Genomic DNA, 27,136 nt, shown 5'->3' with positions numbered 1-27,136 from the left:
TGCTGCATAGACTAAAAATCGCATTCGATCATTTATGGGATTTTATTTGGCGCGTCAGTGAATGTTGCTAAGCAATTTATTTATGACATTTTTTGCCGACCAGCTTGGGTTGGTTCGGTTAGCTGGACGTACTGCAGATGTGGATGTGGCTCCGACGGATGATTCGTGCAGCAATTTCTGCAACGCATCGAAATAGTTGCCAAGGAACAAGAGCCAAAGTCAAAGTCAGTGGCAAGTTCCATATTCATCAGATGCGACACTCTTCATTCTTGGTGTTTTGCCGTCTTGTTGCTCGACTCTTGCCCCGTCTTCGGGCTTTTTTCGTCTCCAACTTTTTCTATCGAAAAGCAAACTGGATTTCGTCTTAAACGCTCCTCGAGTTGCAGTTGCACTTGCTGTTGATTTTGCCATTGCATTTTAATTAAGTGCATTTTAATGAGGCATCATCGCGACTTTTGTACATCATCAATTACACAAACGCATTTTAAATGGGCTGCCAGCTATGTATGCTGGCTGGGAACTATGTGGCTGCGATCCATTGCGATTCAGCTCCCCCTGTTTTTATTTTTTGTACTCAGGTAATTATTAAGCTTATTTAGATTAGTCCCGCTCTTGTGGCTTCGGGCTGTCTATTGCGGTCGCTGGCTCCGTGAAATTGATGTGAAAAAAATCAACTAAAAGTGTTTGTTTTAATTCGATTTGAGTCAGCCGGCGCCCAGGAAGGATGTGTTTGCATCGTCCTGTTTGCTAATGCACGGGAAATGGAGAGTCCTAGTTTGGTTTACCCTGCTGGCAGAGGTGGGAAACTAGAGTTTCATTTGCAGGCTATATAAGCTTTGTAGTAAAATATATTACAAAATCTTAAAGCCTTAAAAATAGTAAATATATTTTTGGGGATATAGGTTCTTAACAAAATAAATGATTTAACATTGGTTCTAGGCTTAAAAAAATAAAAATATGTTTCGTATTTTCCGGCCTAATAGTTTGGGATGGATGGCCCAATTAAAAAAGAACATCTATTAACAAATCTCAATGTCCTAAAAATATTATTTTTATATTCTTTTAAAAAGGTGATCTTATATGAAGTGGGGTCAAATTTATGTATATGACAAGGAAGTGCATCTGCCAATACATAAAGCCGAACACTAATGTTCCATTCCTACCCGTACACCTGCTGCACCTTCTCATTAAGCTCATCCCCTACCTTTCGACCCCATCCCCGCCTGCGACCTGTTCAAAAACTTTTTCCATTTTTTCAAATTGCGTAATTTTCATTAGTTTGCTGCATTTGCAGACAAATTAAGAGCCTCTGCAGCTGCTGTCCTGCCATCCAGTATACAGTTATCCTGTCCAGGACCCTTCACAGGTCCTCCCCGTCCGAAGTGCGTATCTGTGAGATACGCATATGCAAATAGCTGCCTGCAGGACCACCCCGATGCAATGTGGTTTTTCAATTTCTCTCCTTTTTTGCAGCCTTTTTGTACGCAAATAATTGTGAAAATTTTTTCCCTCATCCATTTTTGTTGGCCTGCTGCGGCAGGTTATTGTTTGGTTTGGTTGCAAATCCTCGTTTTTTTCTATGCCCGAGTGTACATATTTTTTATTTTTAATTAAAAGCGGAAGTAGAAGCTGGGGGGCATGCCCGTGCGGGGGATTCTCTGGTTTAGGATTGGTTTCGGTTCGTTTAGGTTGGGTTAGGTTTGGTTTGGTTTGGCGACTTGTCAAGTGTGCGTGTGGGTGCGTTTGCCGGGCACTTTGGCCCGTTCATTTCGCTGTGTAGTGTTTTGCTAACAATGCAAATTTCAGGGCATTGTTGCAGTTCCCCCCACCCCAAACTCCCCCTCTCGACACACGCACACACTGCAAACGCATCAAATCATCAGCGGCGATTTCAGACAGTCATCAGATGAAATGTCAAATGCGTTTCCCGCTCTCCACCCGGCCAAGTGGGCGAATGTAAACAGATACTGGCTACTGGTAATGCCTGCTAACTGGTGGCTGCCACCGCTTAGAGCGGCACAAACTAAACCAAACTCAACAACAATAAAAACATGGCTACAATTCACCAGCTGAAGAGTTTTTCAAATAACGAAAAAAAAACGGAGCCCTGGAAAGTGGAGGAGTGGCGGCGGAAAAGGGGAAAAGTCAGGCGAAAAAAAGAATCGAGAAAATTAAAACAAAACAAACAGCTAACGCATCCTCAGCGGCATCAGCCATTTGTGCACAGGGAAAATAAATTATTGACTAAAGGGTATATAACAATTTACAGATTTCATGTATCTTTTCCTTAGGACTACTGAGAAAGATACTGCGAGTCTTATCGCCTTAAAGAAAAATATTATATATTGTTTTCTCTGTAATTTTAACTTTAAAGTTAATTGACCTATGAAGGTATTTTAAACCTTTTTTAATATTAACTCAAATCCCAATGTTGTTCTAAGATTTTAGGGCCATCTTTCACATGTAATTATGATCGTAAATTGTATCATATTACTAATCTGACAAACTAATTTAAAAAAAATTCCATAATAACAATAATATATGAGAAATCTAGTATTAATCTGTCAATGAATTTGGAAAATGATGCTTTTATAGAAATAATATTTTTTTTACATTCTTTGAAAATTTATAATAATTTTTTTAAATATTTCTTTCAGTCTTACTTTTGAAAATGCATAATATATTTATTTATTTTTAAATATGAAGTTGATTTATATCAAAGTAAATATTTCATTAAATTTCTTACAGTGTAGTCCTGAATCCTGCATCATCCTTTGCCCGTTATGCCCTGCTTTGCCTGCTCTGTTCCACGCATGAAGAGATTTCGGTTTAGCTTTTGATTGACGAACTTGGCTCGTTGTTTGTCCCTCTTCCTGTCGCCCCTCGGTGTCCTGCCATACGCTGCCGCTTTTCACTCAAACTCATCAACGTCAGCGACGCATTCAAATCGTTTTGATGGACTTCCCCCTTCGAGATCCCCATACCAAACCCTATGGCATATCCTATCCCATATCCCCATATCAAGCTCACGCAGTGCATCCTGGCACAAGAACAAAACAGCATCGAAAACAAAAAGTATGAAAAAAATGCGGATCGAGAAAAATGGGGAAAAAGTAGTGGCATGAGTCTGGCACAATATTTGTATTTTACGCAATTTTTACTGACGACTGCCATCATGTCTGAGTGACTCAGTTGGCTCCGTTTTCTGCTGCCTGATTTGCAAACCGATTTGCTACATTGTTCATGTCAGTCAGCGCATTGTTGATTATCAGTGCCCGGATCTGGATGGGTGGTTATGGGCTCGAGGACTGGGGATTGGGCTTCGGTTTGGCTGGGAACTAAGCCCGTGTTTGCCCAGCTATTCATTGTGTTTCGGTTTTTTTCATTTTTTGCTGATTGAAAGTTTGTGCGACAATTGTTGCGGTTATAGGAAAAGGCCCAGAGTCTAATTAAACAAAATGCTTGCTGGGCATAAATGGTGTGGAAGGAATTGTGATCAGGGAGGGGAGGGGGTTTTATTAATATTTTTATTATCAACAGTTGAATTGGATATGTGTATTCACAGGAATGTTCAAGCATTTATTGTACTCCTTTGTTATATTTATAGTTATTTTACATGTTGGATCAATTGTCAAATATCTATTATTACCTAATCTAACTAAATACTGAGTCAATATTATTATTATAATTATTAACAATAGCACTAAAATATAATTACAGTCATTAAAGGGCACCAAAGAAGTGAATGTGATTATAAAATCGCTTGAAAGTATGCAACGTCCAAATATGTATCTTCCCTTTTTATAGGATACTTTTCAGCACCTTAAAAAGTTATTTTAAAACTGTAGTTATTTCTTCGACATCCCATATTTTTTCTATTTTTTAATGGCTTGTTTTAATTATAAGCCCCTTAAAAATCTTATTCTCCTATAAATATCAAAACAACTTCCGCTGCAACGCCTTTCCCAGTTAATCTGCCATAAAATATGCCAGAAACAACAGCCTCCAGGATTCTGGGCCAAATTAAATTAGCCGTCCGAAAGTTGGCCAGATTGAGGCAGTGGTGGGGATACTGCGGGGGGAACAAACGAACCCCTCTTGCTCCCCATAAACTGTTGCCAAAAAGTTTTAAGCTGCATTTGAGGCTTGTTTTCACACCCGAACAAGTTCGGCGAGGAAAGTTTTGAGTGGCGCTTGTCTTGTTTCATCTTCTCATGGCCATAATCCGTGACGTCAACTGCGGTTAGCCGGATTCCCCATGTAAATGAGACAGGCAAGCCGCAAAGTTTGGCATATTTTGCATCTGATATTTTGGCCACTTTTTGGGGGCGAACTATAGCCAAACTTGTTGCATGTGTTTTGTGTGCGGGTGTGGCTAAAACCAGTGCTTGTGTGCAAAATCCCCAGCTCGTTATTCAGCTCATAGCCTTGTGGTTGTTTTTGGTCAGCATCCTGCTGGCATTTCGGCATTTGAAAGTGTTTTGATAATGGAACGCCCATTGGGATCGTTTAGAGTCATTTACATCTAGTTAGGATGAGGGTCATTCAGGATATTAAACTGGGGATAGACTCCGAAAAGGTGCAAAGAGATGGCAGAGATATGTATATATCTTGTTATAATTGTTATTCTATCAATAAAAAATATTTAGCAATGAAATATTTTGTTTAGATATTGTAAAATTTACATATTTATTTTTACTAAATGTAAAATTGGTTTATAAAATTTAGGGTGGAATAAATTGAAATATTTTTGCCAGCTAGTCATTCAGATCTATTCAAAAATATTTTACACTTACCAAGCATGAACTAAAATTTAATTAGCAGATCAAAGCAATTAAATTCTTCACATTAATGTTTTTTGGCTTGTAGTTGTTTTAGTAGTCTCTGGCACCTCGATAATCACACTGTAATGTTTGTGTCCGCTTTGTATCTCAAGCTTATGCTATTAGCCATCATTGGAAAACAGTCTTTCGCCCAGGAACTTCAGTTAATCGACGACACAAATTTTACACATTTAGGAGAAGCTTCGCCAATCGATTTAAGGACTGCTGTGTATGAAAAGGAACTAAATCGGGAGGACAAGGCTCTCATTCGCTATTTAATGAATGCAAAGTTAGTGGTCTACTATGCTGACTTGGAGCTGGCACTTGGTGTGCTGTTGAACTATGAGATAAATGATCATGATATCCTCGGAGGAGAGGATCTGCGAGTTATGAGGAAGTTTCTGGACTCTCTGTGTACCTTACAACCGCTAGCCACACCCCTCCAACTGCAGTTTCTCAAGGATTTTAAGAAGTATCTACACTGCGGTGTTCGGTTCTTTGGATACGAGATACACGAATGGATCGTTGACTACGAGCGGACCAATGGCAAGGTCTTTGCTGCCACGGACTACGTGGGATGCCATGGATCCAAGCCGCAGTTAAGGGGCTGGCCCTGCACCCTGTGGCAGCTTTTTTACTTCATGACCGTCCAGGGATCCGACCTTGGGGAGGGGTTCTTCCAGCCACCCTACGAAGCCGGCGATATGGTCAAGCTGATTATAGATTTCGTCAAGAACTTCTACGTCAGATGCCCGGATTGCTGTGAATACTTTGTGGACATGGCGAAGGCAAAGAAGTACGACTGGTTCGAATATCATGACGACGAGATCATGTGGCTGTGGGAGTTTCACAATGCTTTCTCTAAAAAAGTAGGCGGCTTGGGTCAGGATCCATTCTTCAAGAAAATAGCGTTTCCTAGCACAAAATACTGTAAAACGTGCCAGACTGCGAAGTACAGATGGCGAAAAGATGTTATTTTGAGGTACTTAAAGCATATTTACCAGAAAAAGAATCTGAGCAAGTATCGTCTTAAAGGAGGGGAAAGCAATACGAGTCGAACAGGCCTGTTTAAGAATAAGACTGAGCTTTTGAAATCCCCAAGAAAAAGTCGAATAGATAAATGTATGAAATAGTACAATATTTATAGGCCTTGCTAATTTTTTACACAATAATATACACAGCGAAGCTAATTAGATAAACCAAATTCGTTTCATTTACATACTATATGAAGGAAGGCAAATGCATTTTTAAAATAGTCTTAAGGAAAATGCTTAGGGTATTAGGGTTATCGCATTGCAAGAGCCTCCTCCTAACCCTAATAATACAGGGAATCCTTTTGATTAAGATCCAGGGAGGTGTTGAAAAGGAAACTCTGTACTCTAAATATGATAATGTTCAAATGGTAACCGGCACCAGTTTTCAGGGAGATCTAACCGACCCTGCCCTGGGAAAGTTGGTGCAGTTCATGAACATTTTCTGCGGACATTGCCGGAGATTCGCGCCCACCTTTAAGAAAATGGCCAGAGGTCTGCAAAAGTGGAACCGAGTTCTCCGCATATATTCCGTGGACTGTGCCGAATCAGTGAATGTAAAGCTTTGTCGTGATTTTGCCATTAAATCGACACCCACTCTGCGCTACTATCCTTCCAAATTTCTAAAGTCGAAAATGGGACTCGGCACCAATATTGACACCACTGATCCCGAGCAAATCATTAAAATACTAACTGGCTATCTGGCCAAAAACGACTACAGTGGAACGAGGGAGCTGAAGCCCATCTTTGAGCCTGTTCAGCTGACTGACAAGGTTTCCACGATCCTCGAGCGATTTGGCCACAATCTGCCATACATTTTGCTTGTTCTCCAGCCACAGAACTCTCGGGTTGGCATACAAACGATTCTCGACCTGCTGCCCTATCCAGATGTGGGTGTAAGGATACTAAATGATGCTCAACTCTTCGAAAACTTCGGACTGCAGCCTGCTGACCAAAAAATAGCGCTCTTAGATGGAACTGGAAAAGTGGAACCACTTACGCCTGCCAATGAAAGTAGCGCTGCCTATGTGGCCAGTGTTAAGGAATTTCTGGAGGAAAAAGGGCATACCAGTATTCCAGAATTGCCGACAACAATAGCTCCCAGAGTGGTGTTGCCCATGGGGCTCGATGCTGTTATACTGAAAACTGTGCTGGACTCACCGCCGACGGTCTACCAGGCGGACTTGGAGCAGGCCATCGACCAACTCCTCCACGTCGAAATACCCAAAACGCCAATTATAAAAGGCGAAAACCTATTGGCCCTTCGACATCTTGTGAAGGTGTTTCAGCGCTTTAATCCCTTAAACAAAGAAGGAAGGAACCTTATAAATCGCCTCCTACGTCACCTGTTCTCAATTAACGAACTCACAGGAGAGGAGTTCCTAACCGCTATCAACAAAATTGAAGCAAACCCGAGAAAAATATTCAGGGGCAGACGATACGTCGGCTGTATTGGCTCAATGCCCTTTACGCGGGGTATTACCTGCTCCTTTTGGACCCTGTTCCATTACCTTACCGTAATGTCAGCTGAAAACCCCAAAGTTCTTCGACCAGGCGGCGTGATAAAAGGCCTATATGGTTTTGCCAAGTTCTTTTTCGGTTGTACGGACTGCTCCCAGCACTTTCAAAAGATGGCCAAAAGGCGGAAAATACGAAAAGTAAAGAGCCACGACGAGGAGGTCCTTTGGCTGTGGGCGGCCCACAACGAGGTGAACCAGCGATTGTCTGGCGATCCCACAGAGGATCCCATGTTCCTCAAAGTGCAGTATCCGCTGAAGAAGCACTGCCCCGCCTGCCATACATCGAATGGTTGGAACACAGCTGAGGTACTAAAGTACCTAAAACGCATTTACAACCTCAAAAATGTCAGCTTCTACGGACTGCCCTTCTTCAATCGGTCTTAGTAAAGCGTTTATAAAAATAAAAAAACAACCAAATAAAAGTCAAGTTATTGCCACTCAAGTTTTTATTGTATTCACTGCTTCTCTAGCAATGTTGCCTTGAGCCAAGATTTTGATATCATCTTTCTGTGTCTACATATAAACAAATATGAAATTCGTGAATTCTTTTGGGCGTACCTGGATAGAATAGCGAGTCACAAAATTAAGAAAACCTGTTTTGAGAGAAAGAGAGATTGGAGACGGGGGCTCTTAACAACCGGAGCAGGGCGAATCCAAATGCGGCTATAATTACCAAAGAGCCCTTGCGATTGAATCAGTTGAAGTGGCTCATTTGAGTTGTGAGCACAGTGTGGAAATGATTCTCCTACTCAAGACGCTTCTTTATGGCCTGCTGCTCCTCGCCCCCGCGCCAGTCTCAGCCCGGCTAAATGCCCGAAAGTCGGCCAACGAGGCGAGTCTCTACAGCGACACAGACAATGTGATCATGGTCGACATCGGATCGCTGCGGCCGGCTCTCAACATGAACAACGGCAAGCTGGTGCAGTTCCTCAACAGTTTCTGCGGCGACTGTCATCGATTTGCGCCGGTCTTCAAGACCCTTGCCCGCGATCTGTACAAGTGGCGCAGGATTCTCCGCATCTACGGCGTGGATTGCGCCCAGGAGAGAAATGCCGAGCTCTGTAGGGAGTTTAATATCCGGCAGACGCCCTCACTGCGGTTCTTCAGTCCGGACACACAGAGGAACCATCAAGTTCTTGGCGCTGTCATCCCAGGGCAGGATCCCAAGTTGATTAAGTCATCTCTGGCCGAAATGCTTTCCCAAGATGACTACGGTGCCGGTCAGCCCAACTTTCGCCCTCTAAAACCCGATGAAGATACAAAATCTCTGTTGCTTGAATTCAAAGATCTGGACAGTCCGGTGAAGTTCATTGCTCTCGTCCTCCAACCAAAGGACTCCAAGATTGGCAGAGACACTCTGCTGGAACTGCTGCCCTTCAAGGAAGTTGCAGTGAGGATAGTTGAAGATGCAAAGCATTTCGCCAACTTTGGACTGCAGGCATCCAACCAGAAGTTGGCCATTATAGATGCAAGTGGTAGTGCCCAGTATCTGGCGCCTTCTGCGGATACAAGTGAAGCCTACGCTGCCACTGTGGGGGATTTCCTTAAGAACCTAAATTACAAGCCAGATCCACCTCTTCCCATGGCGGTACCTTCAAATATGACCGACTTTCTGGACCAACAACATCTGGCCATTCTCAGCGAGGTTCTCAAGCCGCCACCCAAGGTCTATCGTGCCGATTTGGAACAGGCAATCGACAAACTCCTGCACATCGAACTTCGCAAATGGGTCTCTTTGGAGGGCAACAACCTGAATGCTCTAAAAAATATTGTTACCATATTGAGCTATCTTAATCCTTTAAACAAGGATGGAAAGTTATTGATGGATGATTTGCGCAGTACCCTGATGCCTTTGCAGAGCATAAAAGGAGCTGAGTTTGGGGATTTGGTTGATTCCCTGGAAAAGAATCGGAGGGTCTTCAAGGGAAGGCGCTACGTTGGCTGCATTTCATCACGACCTCTGTTGCGGAGCTTCACCTGCTCCATGTGGACACTGTTTCACTATTTGACAGTGGAGTCTGCAAAGCCACCGAACTACTTTGCGCCGGGTTCCGTGCTGATAACCATTCATGGTTTCGCCAAGTACTTCTTCGGCTGCACGGATTGCTCCCAGCACTTTCAGCAGATGGCCATTCGCCGGAATCTGTGGGCGGTGAAGACCCACGACGAGGAGATCCTCTGGCTCTGGGCAGCCCACAACGAGGTCAACCAACGTATTGCTGGCGACTCCACCGAGGATCCCAAGTTCCCGAAGATTCAGTTTCCCAGCCCCGAGAACTGTCCCACCTGCCGGAACAACAACTCAGAGTGGCGAAACGATGAAGTCCTAAAGTATTTGAAAAACCTCTATGATAAGAAAAACCTGAGCTTCTACGGACTTCCCACCCCACAAGGTTACTCTTGAAGATGCTTTTTAAAAAGGAAGCATAAAACTATTATGTTATAAATTCTTAAAAGAATTATGCAGAAACATTAAACAAAATAAAATCAAAATATAAAATGGGCTGGTAATTTCGCATGCTAATTTCGCCGATTTGAATCGATTGCATAACAAAAGTGGGGTAAATCTAAATAATATATTACATATGCAATTATAATTACCCAGAGTTTCTTAAAAGGTTGTATCAGTAGAATAGTGTCAGGGGAGCTCAAAAGACTTGCTGTGGATGGGAACCCCCATTGTTTGTGTTATACATACTGTGGCTATATGGTCGTCAACACTTTCTTCTTTAGAATTGGATTTTACTCAACCAATATCGGGTATACCAATATATTAAAGATTTTTACTAAAAAACTGAAAAACTAAATGGCAAAGTACCTTCATTAGCTTCGGTTACCTAACGAAAGAAAGAACAACTTTAATCCCTTTAGTGTAGTGGAATGGATAGTTCTTTACAATTACAGCTGTGTGGCTTTCTGTTCGCCATTTTATTCATATCCTATGGAACTCCTTTGGGTTCAACCAGGATTTACAAGGCCGACCTGGAAAGAGCAATTGACAATATACTAAGCAGCGAGCTTCCCAAAGTGAAAGTTTTAGGTGAAAAACAGCTGATAGTTCTGCGAAACATATTGACGCTTCTGAACTACCTAAACCCTCTAAGCAACCACAAAAAGGTTGTGATAAATAAGCTTTATCAAACCATGTTACTTTCGAAGATATATGACCGTGCTACTTTAGGAACCAAACCAAAGAGCTCTCTAAATAGCTATATTGAAGACAATAATGAAGGAAGTCACCTCTCTGGCTGCATATCTCTTAAGCCCAATTCCCGGGCCTTCAACTGCTCCTTATGGAGTTTGTTTCATTTCATGACCGTAAAAGCTGCCAGTCCACCACATATATTTAAACCCGGAGATATACTCTGGGCCTTTCATGGATATGCCAACTACTTTTTGGGCTGCCAACAGTGCTACGTGAATTTCTGGGAGTTTTCCATGCAGCGAAGCATCGACGCAGTGAAGACCCATGACGATGAGATCCTCTGGTTGTGGGAAGCCCACAATGATATCAATCGACGGTTGGCGAAAGTTCAGTTTCCCCAAAAACAAGATTGTCCACTATGTAGAAAGGAAAACTACGAGTGGAGGAAAGATGAAGTGCTGAAGTATCTAAAAAGGATTTTTAGTTACGAAAATCTTAAGTGATTCGGACTGTTTTTTTTAATGTTTTTATTTAATGTTCAAAAGGTCAACTAATAAATAATTTAATGGAACGTTGTAATGGACTAATGAGCGGAACCCCACGGGTGTTTTCTTTTTTGTGTTCTCTAGTCAGTAGTTTGTACAAGCCGAGACAATGGGCACAATAACATCTGTGATCTTCTCTTTGGCCATATTTTGTATCTTTCATTCCGGGATTTATCCTGCAAATGGTTCAAAAATCCTGCAACTCGCTCACAATATGAAGCTTTTTTTGCGTAACAAGACTTTGGATGAGGTCTTGAGTGAAAATCCAAAACCGTCCGCTGTCTATTTCAACAGGGCCGATGTGGAAGACAAGAGGGATGGCATTGACCTGGTTTCACCACTCCTCGTTCCCCTCACTCGTATAGCCCGCCTTTTGGACATTTTCCACATAAACTGCAAAAGGTTTGTCAACAAGTATGACTGTGCTCACTATAACTTTAAGGCGCCAGGACTTCGTTTGTTCCCCAACAATTTTAAACGCTTGGAAGTGAAGGGAAAAGACAGAGACGGCGTGGAAATCTCGAAGAAGGCAGCCTACCAGGTGCGGGATGCTGTCTTGGATGCCCTGGTGCAAATGGAACTTGAGTTACCCGGCCAGCCAAACTTTAAGCCCATTCTCAGCACGGATACCATAAGATTGCTCTTCAAAAAAGCAGGAAGCAAGAATATATCCCACTTAGTTCTGGTTGGCCAGTCCAAAAAGGAAGAGAAGCTGGGCCGAGATACAATCTTGGGCCTCTTATCGAAGGAACATGTCATGGTGCGCATCGTGGATAATGCCACATACTTCGGGAACTTTGGCATTCACTTTAAGGAGAAGGAAGAAAAGCTGGCCATTATCCCCCGTTCCCGAAGGGTTATCAAGCTGTATCCTAAGAAAACCAATGGAAAAGAGTTTGCAAAAGCAGTAATTAAGTTTTTGGACGGACGGACCTGAAACACTTGGCTTAAATGTTAGCTACAATAAATTCATTTGATACGGTGAAGGTTTAATAAATCGAAATTAGTTAAGCCAATTAAGGGCTTGAACGAATACACATTTCTTGCAAAGTTCTAAACAAGTTCCACATTAAGCTGTTCGGTTTATTTTGTTAGTAGTCATTAAAAGCTCGGGGAAAATGCTGATAGTAATACTATTCTTGGTTCTGATTCCAGAATTCAGTATTACTCAGGCCGAACCATTCCGAATCATTCAGATCCAGCCCAAAGGAAGGTTTTTCTGGATCAACAAAAACTTGGACGAGCTCTTGAGTCAAAGTCCCGTCTCCTCCGTGGTCTACTTTAGCCAATCGAGGATCAGGGATGTGGATGCAGATGTGCTCAGATCCCTAGCAGAGTTCTCCCGTCTCTTGGACATTTATGTGATCAACTGCAACCGGCCGATCAACAAAAATGACTGCAAAAACTATGACTTCAAGGAGGCCGGAGTTCGTTTCTTCTCCAGCGAGATTAAACGTATACAAGAGAGGGACAAACTTCCAAACCCGGGCGTGGGCATCAGGAATGAATCCACTCCCCTTAGGCTACGGAACTCCATTTTGAACGCCGTGGCTTCGGTCAGGCTTAAGACACCCGGCTCTCCAAACTTCAAGCCCGTTCTCAGCACGGATACTGTGGCATCGCTGTGGCGGAAGGCAGCCTGCAAGTGCATCTCGTACATAGTGCTGGTCGATCAATCCGAAAAGGGATCCACAGTGGGTCGAGACACGGTGCTGGCCCTGCTGAAAAGGGAAAAGATATTGGTTCGCATTGTGGCCAATGTCACGTACTTTTCGAATTTCGGCCTTAAGTTCTTGAGAAGGGCCTACAAACTGGCCATTATCCCTCGCTCGCGCAGGCCCTTTAAGCTGTATCCGAAAGGCGCCAATGGAAAAGCTTTTGCAGAAGCTGTGATACAATTTTTAAATGAATTCACTTAAGTTTGTGTGTTTTATTTTTAGGGTTTTCAATTAAGTTTTGTTCTAATATAATATGTGGGGTTTTTATAAAAAATATGTAATACCAAGAAAAGGACTAAAGTATCTAAAAGTGCTGTATGGCGAAGAGAGGAAGGCCTGTTTGGCCCCCAATAGTGACATGAAAATTGCATAAATTTGCTAAATTAAGCGTTTAGATTAAATGAAGCGACAATGCGTGTGTGCGCCCAACCACCCACTCCCATCGCCACATCCCTAACCCATCGAAGGACCGTTTAGGTCCTGCCAGGGGCCAAGTCAACTGACCTGGGCCAGAGGCAACCTCAGTGGCAAAGGCAAAGGCAGCGGCGACGGCGACGGCACTCGTATTACGCCGATTACCCGCACATCAAACTGAACTGTACATGAATTATTTATAGAACATTTTTGCAAAATATCTACGCACTAATTTGCGTAAAGTAATCGATGTGGTGGAAAAATTTTCACGCATGCACACCTGAGGGGAGGCCCCACCTGGCAAACGGACTGACTTATTCGGCCGGAGTGGGGGTGTGGCTGTGGGTGGTTCAGTCATGCCCAAATAAGCAACAGCAAGCGGAAGCTAAAAATTACCAGAAACCCCCCACCACCCACCGTCCACCGCCCATGGAGCCGAGCGCTATGGTGGAACCGCCCACGAAACTTTCTTCATTGTGCGTAAATTGGCACCCCGCAAACAACCACCCCAAAACGCGGCCGCATAAAAAGAGAGCTAACTCCTGGGCCGGGCGTAATGATGTGTATGTAAAATTTATAATATGCATAAATAAATAAAATGCACGCAGTTTGGCTTTTGTGGGCGGGGGTCAGTGTGCAGTTTATCGATATTTTTGCACTCACCCATCGATGGTGGGGAGCGCTTGTGGGTGGCGAAAAACATTCAATGCCCGGGCCAACGGCACAACTGTACTTCAGTTTCCTCGATTTTTGTGCGTGCCCCAGGAAATTGAAGGTTCCGCGAATAGCACTCGAGGCCTTTCGCAAGGTAGGCCGTAAATTTTCGACCATATCTCGGCACCGGAAACCGGAAACCAGCGCCCATTTGAACGAACGGCATTGCCATTCCATCCATCTTACGGTTTAGGGCCCGAATCGCTGCGTAAAGTGCGTAAAATATGGACTAAATGTATGGCGGCCCTCTAATGGAAAACGGATATTGTGGCTTTTGTCTTGCCGGCCAGATGGCTCAGGAGATCCTTGACTAGCCCTAGCGCAAAGGAAGTGCTCTAATTGGCCCCAAAAAGATTTGCATAACGTAATTGCCAGCTGGCAGAGATCGCGACTTGGCATGACTGAGTTGGGCTGGGCCGGTTTAAGCGCATGCATTAACCAAAAACAATAAGCCCGGCCAGAATTATGCACAAATTATTGTTTAGGCATTTAAATTGCCGCAACAGTAGCGGCAGAAGAAGTGGAAAAAAGGGTTACGAGAAGCGAAAACAATAAAATGCCAGCTGAAGAAGCATCATCATCATCATCCTCCTCATCGGTGGAGGCAGCTCGTTGTTATAATTATGTAAAAACAGTCTAAAGATTGACTTGACTTCTATACACACCGGCACACACACACACACACCCACCCACCCCTGCTGCACCTGAGTGTGCATGCGAAGGCAGCATAAATTTAGAGGCAGGCAGGGTGGGGTGGGCAGGGGTCCGTTGCAACAACAACCTGGTAATTATCAGGCCTTAGCGGCAAGCAACATTGTCTGTGTATCTTGGCGCTACCGTTCGCTAGCCACCCCCTGCCAGCCCATCGGCCCATCAACCCACCGACCATCCAACCCCCCACCCTCGACATTCGCACGCAAAAAATGTAAAGTGAAATATTTTTAAGGCACTTGTAGGACAGTGCAGGTGGGACGGGGGGGCGGTGCCATCAAATGGGTGGGTCCCATTTTGCCGTTGGCTGCCGAGCTCCCCACCCACTCCATATTCTATGCCGAACTTGAGCATTTTTCTATGTAGCTACATATAATTAAAAATAATATGAATAGAACAGAAGCAAAATAACACAACAGCAGGCGCACAAACCAGGGCTTCGGGGAAGATTGAGAGAAGCTGCAGATGCGCCACGGGTGCTCTACAAGGGGTCGTTATAAAATATTTTAATTCGGTTTTTTTTTGAGTATTTTTTAGGTTTATTTGCAGAAATGTATTCAAATATTAATATTATACTACCTAAAATTGGTTAATTATTGTTTTATACTTACAGGAAGCTTTTTGGCCAATTAATCTAATACCCTAAGTATTTTTTTCACACCCATTTTTAATATTAATATAATACTAAAATATTACTTCATTTTTAAATAAGAGAGTGCAACTTTTTAAGACCAAATGTGATTTGCCGTAGGAAATTTATCAAAGATATTGCTAGCCAAGATAGAAATTTTATTGCCGTCATTTAGGCGAATGCAATAATGTTATACATTCTCCAAAAAATACTATTTAATGTTTGATTTTATTTTCTCAGTCCTTTTAAAAACGATTACAACATTAGTTCCCCTTTTTTCAAATCCCCCAAAAGTCTGTGCAACCTAAAAGCCCAAAATCCCCAAACTCCTTCGAATTAAGTGTTTCGGCAGCCCTATTTAGCCTACTTGGGACAAGAGAAGCTAATCTGGGCAACGAAAAAGGGCGAACAAAAAATCGTCAAACCGAATGCAATTTGGCAACAATTTTCCCAAAGTTTGTTGCCACAACACACAGCTAAGCCCGCAGATGCTCCAAGCCGCCACACCTACCTCCCCCGCCCCTCCTCGAGGGGCCACAAATTGCGGCAGCGCGTAATTAAAACAATTTGTGCATAATTTTTGTACAAGTGCAGCCCAAAGCCGAACCCAAGGCTCAGACCCTCCCCCTTCGGTGGGCTTTTAAATAATAATTTGCTTAGTTTATGAAGTGCCCGGGTGTGAGTGTGTGTGTGTGTCTGAGTGGGTGAGCTGCACGGGCTACATAAACAGTTCTCCCAAACCCTCAAACCCCCAAAACCCCCCCCAAACACCACCCCTTTCTCGCAGTTGTTGCGCACAATTTACTCACTTGGTTGCATTTTAACATATTTCGTTACGTTTTCAGCCGGGCCAGAGTCAATTGTTGCTGTTTTTTCAGTTGGCTGGCATGTATTTTTCATTTTTCTATGCCTTGTTTTTGTTGTACTCACCTTAGGTTTAATTTGTTTGCGTTTCATGCAACTGCTGCAGCAGCAGCAGCAGCAGCAGCTTCTGTTGTGAATTTCACGTGCATCTGCCGCTGCAACTGCCGCTGCCACAGCCACAGCCTTCTTTCTCCCAAGTCGAAAAATATTTGTGCACGCAAAAAATGTTAATTGCCACAGAAGCAACAGCAGCAGCAGCAGCAAAGGCAACATCATCAGCAAAAAGCAAACCATCAATGTGGCCGGGGCATTAAAATATTTAGGTTGCTATTGCCGCTGCTCTGCTCGCAGCTCTTCCCAAGCCTCAAACTCAAACTCCGACTGCAGCTCAGTCTCCCAGTCTCAGAGCCCGCTTAAGACTCACTTCCAGGGTCTGAAAGGGGTCTAAAAACCCAGACCCTGGCTGAAACGCAGCCTCCCCGCCCGCCTCTGCTGCTGCTGCCACGTTAATGCAACTGCAACTGTAACAAATTGCAATGTCGCACATCTGTCTTCCCTGGCGTTTGTCGCTGCCTAAAAAAGCTCGCAAAAAATTGACGTGGACTAATAAAGCAGAAGCCGTAATACCCTTTCAGAGAACTATAGAAAACGCATACTTCCGAATACTTGAGTAAACTAGTAAATATTTTGTAAACTTCTAAAATATATTTAAAAATTATTAAGAAATAAGAGCACAAAATATTAATATTTATAATCTTTAAACTCAAAAATGGGAAAAATATAGTAAATTGAAAAATTTCTCTATTAGTTTAGACTTACCTACCCATAAATTCGGGTAGATAGATAGATAAAAATGATAATAGTAAATAATAAATTTGTTCTTTGGGGCTTTATTACAATGGCTAGTAAGCCTGGGCTATTTTGGATTATTAAACTTATTTGGGATCCTTAATTGGGAGTTAAGGAAGTCTTAAACAAAGAAAGAGGATGTCAGGATCAGTCAAACGTTAAATTTAAAACTTATAAACTATTATATGCAAATTGTAATAAATTAATCTCGTTTAAATGCAATGGAATCTTTATTTAAGGATGCGATTCCTATCCTTATATTTTATCCTAGGTTGACATTTATTTCCATAAAATAAAACAGGCCTTTGAGAGGGCATGAAAGCCATAAAAACCTACTACAAAGGGCCCAAACAGAGAAAGAGACCGAGGGACCTTAGAGCGGTGGACTCATATTTATTTTTGCTAAAAACTGCAGAAAAAATTGTCGTTCTCCTTGCATTTGTTTTTGTGGCTATTGCTGTCGCCCGTTGTACTTGTTGTTGGCTGGCATTGGCAATGCCAATTACCGGCGGCCGGGAACCCTAGCAATTTGGCCATATCCGGCCCCCCTGGCGGCGATGTTTGTGCTGGGCCGAAAGGAAAATCAGGTTTTCCTTCACTTGTCCAACTCAATGTTGAACCAGCCTGATTTTCGCTACTATTTTTTGCACCCCGCTCCACCCATCTGATTTCGATGTTTTCCTTCCCCCCATTTTCCTGTTCCACTCCCCCTTTTTTTTCACAAGGGAATTTTTAATTTAAAGATCATAAAAATGATGGAAAACAGATTCAATTTGCGGAGGTAAGGCCTGAATTGGTTGTGATTTTATGCCGCGGCTTATTAGTTATTAGTTGGGCAATTTGAAGGCCCGCGTATCAAGGGTATTTTAGCCAAGACACCTTGGCAGTCATTAGCCACATTTAGTTGCCTGATGATCATGGCTCTTACTGTAGTTGTTCCTCGTTCCGCCGTTTTCAGTTTTTTTCTCTTTATCGTAACTAATGAATATGGAACTTGAGTCGCTTGTCATGTTGTGGCTGCGGCTATTACAAGATTTGAGTTGTCGCGCGTTTTGGACGCGTCATGCGGCCAGTTTCTTTATTTTTTTTCTTCTCATTTTTGTGCCACACATTGCCGCACGATCCCGAGTTGGCAAATGTGGCGCGCAGCATTTAAACAGCAGTGGCAACAACTGGGGGCAACACAAAAAAAAATGTCATAAATAAATTGCTTAGCAACATTTGCTGACGCGCCAAATAAAATGCCATAAATGATCGAATGCAGAGGAAGATTTTAGTTAGACACTAGAAACGCTGATGAAGATGGAAACGGAGATGGTAGATGGAGTTGCAGATGGAGATGGCATCGGCGATGGCGACTGAGATGGCGACAGGAATCTCGAATGTTTTTCCTGTTGGGTAAATTAACTTAAAAATGCTACAAAAATTGTTGCTGATGAGTTGGCTTATAGGGTTGATGAATGCCAGGCATTCTATTGTGCCCATTAATGTGGCTGCAGCACGGCCAGAACGAGAAGAAACCGCTCATGCTATCCCTAATGACTTAGGGCACACCATTAGTCGCCCCTTGCGGATTCGGCCGGGTTAGGAACTCTGGCTTTCCCGCCGAAGTTTTCTCTCCCCTTGATTTTCTGGCTATCAAAACAATTTGCCATCTAGCACTCACCTGTGGCATGCAGCAGCCTCTTCGGCAACAAAGTGCCAACAAACTTTGAGTTAGAGACAGGCCGAAATCTCAGGTTTTGGATAAGGCCAACTCAGGAAATGCCCTTTTGAGGGACTTTTCTCCTCCGCATGTTAAACTTATAAGGCAGTAGTCATAGCAAAACTAGATAACTTTCTAAAATATCTTGAAAAGTATCTTAACTTTTAACATTCCAGTTACATTAGTTTTTCATAATTATTTTAATAAAGTTTTTCTCAAGGAATACCTTTTAAGTAAAGGAATATACCTCTTCCCTATTAAATCCAAAAATCCAGGGTTTGTTGTACAAACCTTTAAAGATATTCGATGTATCTTATATCTGAGAGTAACCGAAACAGCTGCCTGCCTCAGCAACACCTCTGCTAATGCCCGACATAACAACTTAATCCACCTTGCAGCTCCGACTCGACTGGCTTCGAATGCAATGCACTGCACCGGGTTCGTTTTGGGCCGGGTTAAGTTAAGTTCTTCTGCAGGTTCTGTCAGACGTTCTGTCTGTGCCCCGAACACACCTGGGATATGGAGTACGGGCTTTGGGATATGGGATCTGCAAACTGAATATTGCTAGCTGGGAGCATTTTTATGAGTTCCCCCACCAAATGCGCGCAGTTTTTCGGACAAGCTGCTCAAATCATGGCTGAAATGGCGGCGGAATCAAATTCGCCTGCCCATTTTTTGCATTTCTTATGGCCTGAGACAGAATTTGCTTGGCCTGGCAGATAAATTAGAGTTCTTAATTGCTGGCTGAACTCCTATCTGGATCCTAATCAGCGTTTGCAGAGCGCTAAAGCAACGAATTTTACGATGACTTTTTCGGGGGGGGCCAGGCGAACAGACACGGATCTAAATTTAAAATTGGTCTGGTGTAAACAAAAGTCGAACTGCAAGGGCAGAAGTATCTGCATCTGCAAGAAATGCGATCGAAATGGGATCAAGAGCAGGCGAGGCAGGAGTCGCGGCAATGAAAAGCGAGATCAAGTTCAACGCACATTTGTCCTTGATAATTGAAAAGAGCAGAACAGAACGGCCTGCGAAAATGCAGCGAAAATGCACGAAACGCAAAGGGGGAGCCCGAAAAAATTGCGGAGCAAAACAAAAAATAAACAAAAATTATGGCAGTGGATCGACAGACTTATGGCTGTCCCCGTCCCCCCTACTGCACCACCCGCTCCCCCGATCCACCGATCGCTGCACCACTGCACCACATCAAAGTGCTGAGCCAAACCGGCTGGGGCTGCGCTGCCAGGAATGCACAGACATCCACACAGCACACCCGATTATATAGTACTTCCAAATGTGTGTGCGTAGCGTCTGCCAAAAATACGCCGGCCATTTAGAGGCAGCCCCTCCAGACGGGCCCACGCCAGCCAAAAAGGTGCGGCAACCCCCTCCCGACTAACCGATACCCAGGCTTTCGGTTAAAGAATATTAATAGGTTTTTTCGGTGGGGTTTTTCAGTCTTGACCGTCTTTTTTTGCTAAAAACCAATCTTTTTCTTTTATTTTTCTTGGTGTAACATGGTCAAAAATTGTCCGAAACCTACAAACCTACACGGTTTCGGGCAGGCAACATGCCAGATAATTGATCGCAATCTTTTTCCATCTGATTCTAATAACTTAAAATTTTCCGAAATTTTCCCTTTTTTTGCAAGGGGTTGCATCATCATTTTTTGCGAAAATTGGACAAAAATAAAATTTTTTAAGTATGAATGCCAATTGATTGGGAATTTTCTTACGAGTTCAACAAGGTACGGCATTCTAGTTTTGGACTATTACTTCTTTTGTTTCGTCCAAAATACTGCTTATTTTTGGGTGGAAAATTAGGATCATAGTTTTTTGTCGAAAACCCGATTTTTTCATTGACTTTTTTTGGTGTAACTTGGTCAAAAGGGTCCTAATCCTAAAAGACGCACCGTTTTGGACAGCTAACAAGCCAGATAATTTACCGCAACCTTTTCTTATCTGATTTTAAATACTTAAAATTTTCCGAAATTTTCACTTTTTTTGCAAGGGGTGGCATCATCATTTTTTGCGAAAATTGGACAAAAATACTATTTTTTAAGTATGAATGCCAATTGATTGGCAATTTTCTTACGAGTTCAACAAGGTATGGCATTCCAGTTTTGGACCATTACTTTTTTTGTTTCGTCCAAAAGACTGATTATTTTTGGAAGAAAAATTGAACCCTTTGGTGATGAATGATCTGATATGATTGGAAAAAGAATTTCGGTGAGTTTTCTTTTACCTAGCACGGGATCAATATACCCTGGAGATCAGCAAGTGCTGGGTGCGCACATATTCGGTGGAAGGGATTGGGAATGGGGGCCCATCCGTCCGATCGTACGTGCCTCACTGGCTTCTTCTGCCCCTCCGCCAGTCCTCGCAGAATTTCCGAAAATTTGCAATTGACTGGCTGCAGCAGCGACGCTGCCTCGAAGACGCTGCCGGTGGACTCCGCTCCTGCCCCTCGACTCCGCCACCAATTTGTGCCCAAAGAAGAAAGGGAAGAGAACAAAAATGTTTATGCATTTTTCTGGTCGCTGACCGTACTCAAGGTTTTTCGTATTCTGCGGTTCAGTTTGGTTTTTGCAGTTCCTTTCGCTGTGCTGCGTAAATTGCATGCGCACAAAAATTGACGAATATGCCAGGCGACGTGTGGAGCGGGGGGAGGGGAGATCACCAGGGGGCAGGCGGCAGGGGGAGGGAAGAACAAGAGCCACAGAAGAAGGCAGCGACAAAATGTGAGTGCGCCCAAAAACGACGCTCGAGATACACGGTGAAACTAGCAGATACATTTCCAATCATTTCAGAAATTACCAACTATCAAATAAATCAAATATCTTGAAAATATGAATAATACTGACCATTTTCACATTTTTTTGACATTGGATATTATGCCAATTATATTAGGTACCTAATCTTTTGTTAAAAAATATGTTAAATGAAATAAAACAGATAATTTTCTTTATAAGATACAATTATGGGATCATTATAGTTTTGCCACATCTATTTATGTACATAATAATCAGAATTCTTATAAAATACATTTGATTTATTAAAATATACATTTGTTTACAATATAAACTTTATACTAGTGAATACAACTTATACTCTGAGTTCCAACTGTTTATACTGTAGAACCCATTTTATTCGACAATAAAACGACGTGTAATCGATCATCATATAACCTCGAATTTGTTTCCCGTGTGGGTAGGGGGAAAGGCGGCCCGGGCCTGTGGCAAACTTGTTGCAATTTCAAGTCGGCTCCCCTATATCGCATTTAGCCCCCGAAATCCCCTGACTCCCTGCCACCACACCACCCCTCGAGTTCTGTGTGTGTGCAATTTGGAGACGACGATGATATAATTTAGCACGAAAGTGAAGTCTGCTTGCAGCCGGTTGCTCTTGTTCCCGTCTCTTTCTGCACTTCGATACCTGTCTCTTTTCGGCTTTTCTGGCTCTGCTTCTGCTTTGGCCAACGTCCCGAAATCGCCAAATGAAACCGAAAATGCGCTTCCTCCTGATCGGGTTCTTGTTCTGCAAATCCTACTCTGCAAGTCGTCGGGCATCACAGCATGATTTTTATGTTAATACTGATACTGACATGCTGAATTATTTTAAATTGTACAAGTAGGAGGAAGGATGCTCAAGATACGTATATAGTAAAATCTTTTACGACCATATTATAATAGTTTTTATGGGTGATTTGTTTATAATTAAACTCAGTGAAAATATTGTGGGTTTAGTATTTATGATAATAGCTTAGTATCATAATAAATATAAGATAACCAAACATCAGATGTAATATATTGTTTATAAGGTGTGTGAGTTCTTGATACTCTGATACTCGGAAGCAGAAGATAATATGATAATAATATTAAAGTGAATACAGTATCAGGGGGTATGGTTATTAAAAATATTTTTTAAAAACTACCATCATATATATATTTCCAAAAAAGAGGGTATACATTATTCGTAATACTTAACCCTCTGAAGAAAAGTGATAAATTGTTGTTCCTGACCGTGCCTTTGGTTTTCGGCGCAATTTCAATTTCATTGCGGTAGGACGGCTGTACCGTACCTGCCCGGATCGCATCTGATCTGATCTGTTCTGGTTCGAGATCCGCTGCCGTTCTGTCCATTATACACATATACCCCTTACTGCTGCCCTGACCACCCGCAATCGTCGAAGCGCAAAGAGTTCTCGAATTACCACGCCAAATGCCAAGTCAGTGACCGATTATGTTACCCAAAGCACAGAAAAAAATGTGAAGAAACGAAACAGGGACAGGCGTCATTTTAAAGCGTCGCCTTTGAGGTTCTCTGGCCCCTTGGGCTAACCCCCTCCTCAGCCGCCCCTGGACTGTGGGCCATCTATCGGGATTTCTTGTGGCACATCATGGGCTGCAGTTGTGGTTGATGTTCTTCCAGCTCTGATGACTCTCTTCACAGCGCTCGATCAAAGGCCTGGGCCGTGACTCTGTGGGTTTTCGAGGTTTTTTGATAAATCACAGGAGCATTAGGGTTAGGGAAGGCCTTTTAAGGAAGGTGTTTTCACTGAGCATAAGTTGTAATAATTGGATATTTTTTATGTTTCCCATAATTTATCTTAAAAAATGCTTAAATATTTACATCCCTTTAAATATCTTAGCCCCAAAGATTTTTTAATGGTAAATAATAGAATGATTTTTTGTAGTAATTCAGTTGATTTCTTGGCAGTAAAAATACCTGCAATTCCAAGAAAACTTTACAGCTCCAATCATTTCTCAAATTATCCCAACTCCTATCAACTTTCTGAAGCGATTACATGGGCCAACATCCCCTAACATCGTTTTTATAGCTCCGCCCACCTGTCCAGCTCCTCCCTTCCGGCTTTACATGCATAAATCCAACTCAATTTCTGGTAAACCCGATCCCCCGTCCAGATGGCCAAAAGGCAATCCAATGAAGCCGCACAATTTCTGGTGACGAAAAAAGAAAAAGAACAACAGCCACTGCTGCGAAAATAGTAAAAAATAGCAAAGGGAAATGTCAAAAAGCCATCGTTAGTTTGGTATTAGCCCTGACAAAACTTGACGCGTCAACGTAAGCGGCTTTGGTCTAGGTCAAGTTGCAAGTACCTGTCTGCCTGGAAAATGTACAAGCACCTGCCACGGGAAATCTGTTTCGACCGAGGAGTACTAACTGCAGGAGTGGGAGGGACATTCAATTACAATTCGATTCGGGATAGGTTTAAATGGCTTGGAAAATTGAGCATACGGCTCGAAGAGGAGCTCCAGAAATCAGAAACACGCACGGGCCGTGCGTAAATAAAAAATGCATCGAAAGTTATTTGGATGGGTCGACGATGGTGATGGCGTGGCAAAAAATGGAATCAAAAATGCAGTAAACAATTTGTATGGCAGCACAATTTGATTGGCAGGTCGGCGGCGGAGGATACGAGGATGCGGGGATTGGGGATTGGGGATTGGGGTCTGGGGACTGGTGTTGCCAATATAATGGAGGAGGCAAAAGTCCCGTAGTTTAACAACCGGAGGAACGCTAGACTTGGATTGGATTCGGAATTGGGACTTGGATTGGGGTTGGGCAAAGTCTGAAGTGCTTTTGGGTAGGCCTTAATTACGTAAATGTGTGTGCCAGTTGAGTTATGACCAAAGGAGTACTCCACATTCGCATGACTGTATCCTGCGGGTGGGCCAGCTGTGTGTGTGTGTGTGTGCGTGAGTGCTGCAAATGCGTAAAATTTTAATTTCGTTTTGAAAATTTCATTCGAAAAAAACGTTCACACACACACTCTGAACTCACAAGTTGTTCGGCTGGATTCGCTGTACGCCCCCAACTTGCCATATTTTCCCTACTTCCGATTCCGCCACTTCTTCTGCGGGTTTTTGAGGCCAATGACCAGTGGGTATATGTATACCACACAAATATATATAGAGAGAGAGCTATGTGTCCCGCTTCTTACGCACTTTTTGCATTCACTAATTTGAAAGCTTAGGGGGTTAGCAACGCGGCCTCTTCCATTGGCCCTGTTCCCGCAATGGGCTTATTGATCTGCCCCCTCGCATCTTCTTGGCCGTATTATTAATATTAAACAACCCCATTAGGGTTAGGCCGGGGACTTTCCCCTTTCGGTTATCTAACACAAAAGAAAACAAAATGCAACGCGGGGGACTGAGGTATTCCAACTTGGGACCTGGACACGCATTCGGTTTGGGTTTAACTCTGGGTTAGGGTTACGGTTTGAGTTCAGGTTTTATGGGATAGGTTAGGCATAAGTTGGTCGAAATTGGGTTGGGTTCTTGTTGTGCAAGTATTTTTTATGGTGGCACTTCCTCAGGGGAGTTTCAAATAATAGAACCCCACACTTGACAGAGGGTAGCGAAGAAAGTCCACCAGACTTAGCGCCCTAATGAGACCACAATGGCCCCTAAATGCAATCATTTCGAGCTTTATCTATCTGCAGCTCATTCCATTGCTTGGTTTTCATGGGATGACAAATGTGGGGCTTAATAATTTGATATTTATACCAGAGAAAGCACACAATGCTGAGATAATCGCAATTTAGTCTGCTTATTGGGCGTCACCAAGCAGGCTATAGAATCCATAGAAATCGACAGCTTGAGTTTGGAAAATTGGAATCATAATATCGCCTGTATATATTTATAATGAGCAAATATTAGAGGGCATTGTTTGCAATGTTTTGTAATGAATGCGGCAATGACTCCTATAGTTCTGTTTAATTCACATAAGATACTCTGTTCTAGGTCATTTCGAAATGTTATTACTTCAGAAAATGATATAATGAAATTAAAAAAAACGTAAGCCTTACTTACTGAATAGTTTCATTCACATTGGCTTACATTTAGTTTTATTTGAACTCCTTACTCATCATAATATGGCTTGACATGTTAGGGCATCTTGAAGTCCCTCTTTGGAGATAATTAATATATCGCTGATTTGCGGTTTGCCGGCGCATAAATGTGTGATTATTTTTTAATAAAAATTCCCCGCTCGCAGGCATAGGCTACGCACTTTGTTTAACAACATGACACCGCCGACACTCTCGCACCCAGAATCGCGGATTATTTGTTGTGCGGGGCTTTTGTGATTTGTGGCCGTTGTCGGGGTTAAAATAGGTCCACCAGGGGGGCAGGCTCCCCAGATCCTCGGTGGATGTGCTGCCTTAGCCGCGGGCTCTTGGCACGCACATACCATATATATATATAGTACAAAAGTAATTTCGCGTCCATAATTTCACCCTCTTTCTCCGCCTTTCCTTCTTTTTTGTCTCATTTTTTTTAAGCCGATGACAACTGTCGGGGTTAGGCTGTATTCACACACACGCGTCTATGTCTATAGCCCAGTCGCACAATAAAGCACGGCTCAGTGACATTTAATTTCGAAATCGTCATAATAATATTCAGCCTGAATGCGCACATCCGCCAAAAGTCATCTAGAACGCATTTGTATCTGTGTCTGCAGCTCTAGCTCTAGCTGTATCTGTATCTCAGGCTGCGTAGCTGCGAGGCAGGAGGCAGCTGCTTTAATGAGCCAGCTATTCCAGCTACAATTTAACAACAGTTTCCTGTTTTCGGTTCCTCGCCGCGTTTCAAATCAGTTTACTTCCTTGGCCAACAGCAACTGGCCGCCGTCCGTCGTCTTCGGTCTGCTGTGAATTAGATCAGAACCGTAAATTTCGCTGGATCTGAGAACGGAAGTGATTCTGGAAGATGGCCAGGGAGATGGGACAAGGAGAGAGTCCCACTTCAGATAGAAGAGGAGAGGAAGGCGCAGCTTAAGTACCCCGCCGCTATAATACATTAATGAGTCTTAATCATACCATTCCCGTTGAGCTTATGTGTGTTTTATTCATTAACCTGATTAAATGTAGATCTTTAATTAATCAAAGTAAGAATTAATTAAACAAACTAATAATCAGTTTTATTAGGAAGTAAAATAAACGCATTATATATTTTTTATATTATTATTTGCTTTTAAACATTCAAAAAATACTTGCTCCAAGCTTTTGTATATTAAAAAGTAAATTAAATATTTTTTATTAAATAAAATAATTATGTTTAAAAAATATTTTGTTCTAAAATCATAATTTTTTTAATAAATAAATGTAAACCCATCCTATCAACGTTGATAATGGTGTAGATATGCCAAGTTATTAGCAGGATGTTAATCCTTCCTTTTTGCCTTTGATAGCATGCCATATCAAATGTCCGGGCACCAAAAATCGCCCATAAAGGCAGGCCTTGAGTCCCCCCAGGCCTTGAGTCTTCCCTCCCCTGCCCGCTGCATCCAATAAAAAATGCATCTTCAAGATGCAGCCTCCTGCTCGAATTTCGCAATCGCTGGCTTTTTGTTTTTGCCTTTACCCTCGCCGTTGCATCTACAGCCTGCCCTTTTGTGCATTCTCGAAGCCTTTTTTGGTGCAGTTTTTATGTTTTATATATTT

The 27,136-nt window shown here is 42.7% G+C and overlaps 3 protein-coding genes across 5 annotated transcripts in view; all 3 read left to right on the top strand.

The window, feature by feature from the left end:
* The window catches only part of LOC108032242 (RCC1 domain-containing protein 1), a 65,488-nt gene that overhangs the window by 23,169 nt on the left and 15,183 nt on the right, over window positions 1–27,136 (top strand). The window lies entirely within an intron of this gene.
* On the top strand, window positions 4,910–7,816 carry LOC122818194 (sulfhydryl oxidase 1-like). The gene is made up of 2 exons (XM_044092288.2): window positions 4,910–5,753; window positions 6,080–7,816. The coding sequence occupies exons 1-2, from the start codon at window positions 4,910–4,912 to the stop codon at window positions 7,756–7,758; spliced, it is 2,523 nt and encodes an 840-aa protein (XP_043948223.2). The 3' UTR covers window positions 7,759–7,816.
* Window positions 8,073–9,877, top strand: LOC108032238 (sulfhydryl oxidase 2-like). The gene has a single exon (XM_017106102.3). It carries the CDS (start codon window positions 8,111–8,113, stop codon window positions 9,776–9,778), a length of 1,668 nt encoding a protein of 555 aa, XP_016961591.1. The 5' UTR covers window positions 8,073–8,110; the 3' UTR covers window positions 9,779–9,877.

This window comes from Drosophila biarmipes, chromosome 3R (assembly GCF_025231255.1).
Source record: "Drosophila biarmipes strain raj3 chromosome 3R, RU_DBia_V1.1, whole genome shotgun sequence".
Lineage (NCBI taxonomy): Eukaryota > Metazoa > Arthropoda > Insecta > Diptera > Drosophilidae > Drosophila > Drosophila biarmipes.
The sequence above is the reverse complement of the archived record's forward strand: the minus strand, read 5'-3'. Positions and strand labels throughout refer to the sequence as shown.

Excerpts from the sequence above, each read along its gene's own strand:
- LOC122818194 (XM_044092288.2), top strand. The coding sequence starts at position 4,910 with ATGTTTGTGTCCGCTTTGTATCTCAAGCTTATGCTATTAGCCATCATT. Across the intron at positions 5,754-6,079 it reads GTTTCCTAGCACAAAATACT|TCTTAAGGAAAATGCTTAGG; the intron begins GTAAAACGTGCC and ends TTTTTAAAATAG.
- LOC108032238 (XM_017106102.3), top strand. The coding sequence starts at position 8,111 with ATGATTCTCCTACTCAAGACGCTTCTTTATGGCCTGCTGCTCCTCGCC.